This window comes from Sinocyclocheilus anshuiensis, unplaced genomic scaffold, assembly GCF_001515605.1.
Source record: "Sinocyclocheilus anshuiensis isolate Anshui unplaced genomic scaffold, SAMN03320099.WGS_v1.1 scaffold210, whole genome shotgun sequence".
Taxonomy (NCBI): Eukaryota; Metazoa; Chordata; class Actinopteri; order Cypriniformes; family Cyprinidae; genus Sinocyclocheilus; species Sinocyclocheilus anshuiensis.
This window is the reverse complement of record NW_015547666.1, coordinates 1117454-1124295: the sequence shown is the minus strand read 5'-3', so window position 1 is coordinate 1124295 and position 6842 is coordinate 1117454. Positions and strand designations below refer to the sequence as shown.

General features: G+C 38.7%; 1 protein-coding gene across 1 annotated transcript in view; it reads left to right on the top strand.

The window, feature by feature from the left end:
* The window catches only part of LOC107702562 (glutamate receptor ionotropic, NMDA 3A-like), a 15589-nt gene that overhangs the window by 6001 nt on the left and 2746 nt on the right, over window positions 1–6842 (top strand). Inside the window, exons 3-6 of the mRNA XM_016504919.1 lie at window positions 2709–3759; window positions 3869–4014; window positions 5452–5567; window positions 5672–5823. Of these exons, the coding sequence (XP_016360405.1) occupies window positions 2709–3759; window positions 3869–4014; window positions 5452–5567; window positions 5672–5823 (1465 nt within the window). The remainder of the gene's footprint in view (window positions 1–2708; window positions 3760–3868; window positions 4015–5451; window positions 5568–5671; window positions 5824–6842) is intronic.

The window sequence follows — 6842 nt, the reverse complement described above, 5'->3', positions numbered from 1 at the left end:
TACCTACAATAACTGCACTGTGTAAACAATGAGTGACGTATACGCGCGAGAGATCACTTCCGGCGCTCGCGTAAACTACGCCAGAGACCGTACACACCCTACGCACCGGATGCCGTGCGCGCGCCCAAAGACAGTTGGACATAGTGGTGTATTAGAGGTAAAAAATGATATAAATACTGTTCGGTTTCTCGCACAAACTGATCGTTTCGTGTCTTAGGACATCAGTGTGTCGTCACGAGCCGCAGGGTTTAATTTGGATTTGTCTGTGCATGTTTTTTTTACTCTCATATATTTTGTTACCATTGCCATGCATTATACGACTGATAGACTGCAACGGCTGGAGTTAAAAATCTCTGTTTGTGTTCTACTGAAGAAACAAAGTCACCTACATCTTGGATGCCCTGGGGGTAAGCAGATAAACATCACATTTTCATTTTTGGGTGAACTATCCCTTTAAGGAGTGCTACTTGTGTGGCACAAATACTTGCTGAGTAGGTAAAATGTTCCAAAAAAGTCATTCAATTCCATTTAATTTAAAATGGACAAGGCAGGAACTGAGCTATTCTTGCAATTTCCACCAGCCTTTCAGGAAGGTTCGTTTTCACATGATGTAAAATACCCAGAGACATTACTGAACATGAATTACATGTTAAAAAAAAAAAAAAAAAGAGTGAGAATTATATAGTGAAGAATTATATAGTGACTTCTGATAATCTGGGATTTGAATATTGCACGTCTGCATATTCTATAAGGATTATCCTCTTCATCCACGGTCGAGAGGGTTTTTTTTCTGAATATGTCAACAGAATTGAGCAAAAAGCAAACAAAACATTCTCATAGTGAGCAAGAAAAGGCTGTGGTTAGTGCTATGAAAAGCAGTAAGACATGACATTAGCCTGGTTGCAAACACGCTCAGAGAGACAGCATATCAAGAGCGTTTTCTCCAACACTGCACTGTCAGGAAACAACTCCGCCAACTTCCAAGCAAACTACCTCAGGGCTTGAATTTCACATGCTCAGCACTCCTATCATTACTGATTTAAAAGAGTTACCGTTAGCTACACCACTGCAGAAAAAAAAAAAGACAAAACTAAATTGAAGATAGTACGGTAATAAGACGGTGATAATATTCCCTAAACTGAAAGGTCAGTCAAGTAGCTAAATAGCACATTTTACCCACCGGGAAGTGGGTTTACTGTGAGATTGAAGCATTAAAGATAAAATGACAAGGCATTCACATATTTAACTTCTGTAATGCTACATATTTTCAAATGCAATAGAATATCAAGTAAAAATAATCAGTGTTAGGGAAGCTAATATGAGCCTTTAGATTTCCAAGTTAATAATAATTTAAAGCGGTTAATCTGCATATAAATGCTAGTAGTAAAAGTAACATCGTCAACTGGAGCCATTTAAGTGGCAGTATGTTATAAGTATATCATACGATACGGCCTAGTTTATCTTTTGCAATTAGAATAGTATTTATGGGGCACAAAACAATAAGGGTGTCATAAAAACAAACAAAAAAAGTACATAAATTCATTTAAATACTCCAAGTCTGTTGTTTTAGAAAAATGTGCACTGATTAATGCTAGTAGTAAAAGTAACATCGTCAACTGGAGCCATTTAAGTGGCAGTATGTTATAAGTATATCATACGATACAGCCTAGTTTATCTTTTGCAATTAGAATAGTATTTATGGGGCACAAAACAATAAGGGTGTCATAAAAACAAACAAAAAAGTACATAAATTCATTTAAATACTCCAAGTCTGTTGTTTTAGAGAAATGTGCACTGATGAATAGTTCAAAGTAAAGGTCCGTTCATACCAAGATTAATAGCTATAATGATAACTATATTAGCGTTCACGCCAATACACAATAGCATTCTGATTACACTCTAAAAAATATAACTCAGTGTTGGGTAAAATATAGACAAATACAGCGACTTGTAGTTTTATTTATATCAACTATTGTTTAAGAATTACTTTATGGCTGGCTGAAAATGAGCCCAGAATAGGTTTTAAATAAAAAATTAGACACATAATTTCTAGAGGCATCAGCAATAATCAAAAGGTGAACATTTATTAATAAGCCATTTAAAATATATATACATTTATTATTTATTCAGTTTATTAAGAAATGTCCATTTATTGAACATATGAATAAATGTTAATTTCCAACCTATTTTGGGTTAATTTTAAGCAAGAAATATAGTCATTTTTAAGCAATAGTTGAGTTAAATAAAACGAAAAATAAAACATTTAACCCATTCGCTGGGTTTGTCCTTTTTTCACCCAGCGCTAGGTTGTTTTTAACCCAGCATTTTTGAGTGTATTATGTGTGCTGCAGTTTTGTCGTCTGCCGCTTTAAATGCTTGAGCTCTTTAAAGTTGGATGGATTCTGATTGGTTGTTCATCAGCTGGAGAAAAAAAAAACATTCTGAATGTGAATGATATTGTGTCGTCTGTGTCATATTGTTAAAGCTGTAGTGAGGAATTCACTATTCTCAAAGAATTTGAACGATTATTTAAACTTTATAGTTATCATCCTCGGTGTGAACGGACCTTTAGATCAGACACATTTTGTTGTAAAAGTAAATCAGGTTCGTTTTGCTTTGACGTTGCATTTGTCAGAATTAGATTGGATGAATTTCTATGGATATATGATTATTAATCAATGATATATGATTTTCTTATATTTTTTTAGATACATGGCCAGCACGTCTTTTGACGGCCTAAGCGGCTACGTCAATGTTCAGGAGGAATCAACCATCATCTCTGAAAGCCATCACTTCATCTGGAATCTCCAGCATGACCCAATAGGCAAGCCAATGTGGACGCGCCTCGGCAGCTGGAAGCAAGGCAGAGTGGTTATGGATTATGGAGTTTGGCCTAATAAGAGACAGTCTCAGACAGGAGTGGACTGGAGGCATTCCTCGCGTCTACACTTGCGCGTCGTCACCCTGGTAGAACATCCATTTGTCTTCACCCGAAACGTTGATGAAGAAGGCCTGTGCCCTGCTGGTCAGCTGTGCCTTGAGCCCCTAACAAATGACACAGCCTTATTGGAAAGCCTTTTTAAGGGTTTGCAAGGTGCCAACGACAGCGTCCCCATGGAGTTTAAAAAATGTTGTTATGGATATTGCATTGATCTTTTGGAGAAGCTGGCGGAGGACATGGGCTTTGACTTTGACCTCTACATCGTGGGAGATGGGAAATATGGAGCTTACAAGAATGGTCGCTGGACGGGGCTGGTCGGGGACCTCATGAGCGGAGCGGCACATCTGGCTGTCACTTCCTTTAGCATCAACTCAGCACGCAGTCAGGTCATCGACTTCACCAGCCCCTTCTTCTCCACCAGTCTGGGAATCCTCGTCAGGACTAGGGATACGGCCGCTCCCATCGGCGCCTTCATGTGGCCCCTGCACTGGAGTATGTGGCTGGGAATATTTGTGTCTTTACACGTGACGGCCGTGTTCCTGACCTTGTACGAGTGGAAAAGCCCATTCGGCATGACTCCGAAGGGAAGGAACAGGGACCGTGTCTTTTCTTTCTCCTCTGCGCTAAATGTTTGCTACGCAATCTTATTCGGCAGGACTGCCTCCATTAAGCCGCCAAAGTGTTGGACCGGCAGATTCCTCATGAACCTCTGGGCCATTTTCTGTTTGTTCTGTCTTTCCACATACACGGCTAATCTCGCCGCTGTCATGGTTGGTGAGAAAACCTACGAGGAACTCTCAGGTATTCATGATCCCAAGGTAAGAGCAACTTACGCTTATCATTTTCAAATTATGTCAAAGACTGGCAGGCTTAAGAGGTTACAAATATACTTCCTGGTTGATGAAACCGATCCTCTTGCTTTTCAAGCTCCACCATCCATCACAAGGTTTCCGCTTCGGAACTGTTCGGGAGAGCAGCGCTGAGGACTATGTGAAAAAAAGCTTCCCAGAGATGCATGAATACATGAGACGATATAATGTCCCTGCAACCCCTGATGGGATAGATCTTCTTAAGTAAGTCGTAATCGTTATTGCAAAGTGGCATCGATCATTGAAGCTGCACTAATTTACTGGATGCCCTCTACCATGTCCTTCTTAGATGGCTTTGGCCTTCTTGCAGTGTCGTGCAAATCCATGTGGTTTCACTGTATAAGACTGGGAATGAATTGACTTGACTAATGTTTAGACTGTGTTGAAAACACACATTCCTACTGATTGAATGATCTGGGTGCATGGCTGCAAAGCCCACATTTTACATGTAAAAAATATTCCTTATTACTAACTGCATTGCTGGAATGTCTGACAATACACGCAAAACATATATTCCTTCATTGCGAAGTATACATTCTAAATATCAAGCAATACATATATTAAAAATCATATATATTTTTAAATGCGAAATGTCAGATGTTTAAATATATTTTCATAAATATATTTAATCATTTATTTTCAATCATTTTCAGTTTGTCCAAAATATATTAAAAAAATATAGATTTTGCATTTACTCAATTAATTGTATTGCCCATTTTGTAATATAATTTGGCATTTAAATGTTTAAATATATTTATATATTTAATATAAATATATTTTGCATTTATTTGAAAAATATAATTTTTTTAAATAACAATCCATGTTGGGGAAGCAAGTAGGTCATTTCTGTTATGCCGTACCTCTTGAACCCTTAAAATAAAAATGAAAAGTAGGATTGTGTTGTAATGTAGGGAAGTAGTTATGACAAGGGCAGGGCACTTAAACCAAAAGATTTGTGAGCTAAAGTTGTTGCTGTTGCTTATTGATGGATGGACAGAATGGAAAATGTAGGACATGGAAAACAACGACAACGTGATCATAAAATAAAAAAATAAAATAAAATAAAATAAAATAAAATAAAATTTAGTTTTATTAATACTTATTTTTTAATAATTGTAGAAATGCACAAGCACATAAGCTAGACTCTCCAGATGTCACTTGAGTGTTCGACAGGCCACACTTAACTAAATTTAGAAGAGGTTTTCCTCCTTTCATATCCTCTGTTGCAAGTCTGAAACTCCTCTTTTGAGTTTCCACAACCTTCGGGACATGATTTGATGCAGTCCTCAAATCAGACCACATACTCCAAAATATTGCCACAGTGTATAATTCCTTCAAGCAGGGCAGAATGAATAGATTTCAGAAGTAGATGAAATTTGCAATATTTTCCTAAGAAGGTTAGCCAGGTCTCTCTTTTTAAATCAATCCAGCACGTGTTTTTGCAAGATAACATACATTTCGAATCGCATAGGATAAACAAGAATGTAACTGCTAGTAGTAAATTGGCCTTCTGTGTTCCCTTCTGCAAGCGTGTACATATCAAAACATCAAAACCAATTTTAAGTTCATATTGTGAATGTCTGAATGTCTGAATGCAGCAAATGTCATTATATAATAGCAAACTGTCTGATGCCATTCCAGGGATGATCCCCAAAAGCTGGATGCTTTTATAATGGACAAAGCACTTTTAGACTATGAAGTGTCTATTGATGCAGACTGCAAGACGCTGACAGTGGGAAAGCCTTTTGCGATTGAAGGTTAGTAAATGCATGCTTCTCACTTGTTATTGTTTCTAAGTTATGGAGTGAATTAACTACTGTGCACATGCTGATAAAAAAATTTATTTCCCATCCGTCCACAGGCTATGGTATTGGGCTCAAACAGAACTCTCCTCTCACCTCAAATATCTCTGAGCTGGTCAGTCAGTACAAATCTGATGGATTTATGGACATGCTGCATGATAAGTGGTATAAGGTGGTACCCTGCGGTAAAAGAAGCTTTGCAGTCACAGAGGTGAGTCTGATACAAACTCAAAAATCAGAGATGCTGTCATTTTGAAGATGTTCACTCAAGAATGTGGATCTATCTAAATAGCTTGATGACACATTTCCTGTCGAATCAGGAGCAGCAGATAAGTAGGGGCTGTCTGTTTTTTTAGGACTGAAAATAACAACTTTTTAAAATGAATTTGTGTTAAGGGGCCGTTCACACCGAATGCGTTTTCCCATTCCAGTGCACTACTTTTCCATTGTTTTTCTAGAGAGCTCTGAGTGAAGATGAACGTTTTCAGAGGATAATAGCTATGATTTGTTCCTCGTAGAAGACTTGGAATAGAGTGCACAAGTCATTCAAACTACTTCTGTGATGGTTTAATGGTGTTAAAGGGGTCATATGTTGCTGCTAAAAAGAACATTATTTTGTGTATTTGGTGTAATGAAATGTGTTTATGCGGTTTAAAGTTAAAATAAACATTATTTTCCACATACTGTACATTATTGTTTCTCCTCTATGCCCCGCCTTTTTTAAACGCGTCGATTTTTACAAAGCTCATTGGTCTGAAAAAGCGAGGTGTGCTCTGATTGGCCAGCTATCCAGTGCGTTGTGATTGGCCGAATACCTCAAGCGTGAGACGGAAATGTTACGCCCCTCACCATACTGTTGATGCCGTGTCCCGGCCGGAGCGACGAGACAAAAACATTGTTGCGACGAGACAAAAACACTCTATCCCGCTGAGGCCGGGATAGAGTGAGCTGAGGCCGGGCTAGAGTGAGCTGAGGCGGTGGGGTCGAGAACGGCGCGCCCGGCGGATCCGACGAATGAGCGGCAACCACATGTGACGGACCCCGGGCTGGAATACCTCAAGCGTGAGATGGAAATGTTACGCCCCTCACCATACTGTTGATGCCGTGTCCCGGCCGGAGTGACGAGACAAAAACATTAAAACCCATTACAAACGAGGCATTTGTTGCATCCAGTGGGGATATAATTACTGATTATAATGACTTGTACTGTCTTTTTACGCGTTGCGTTGC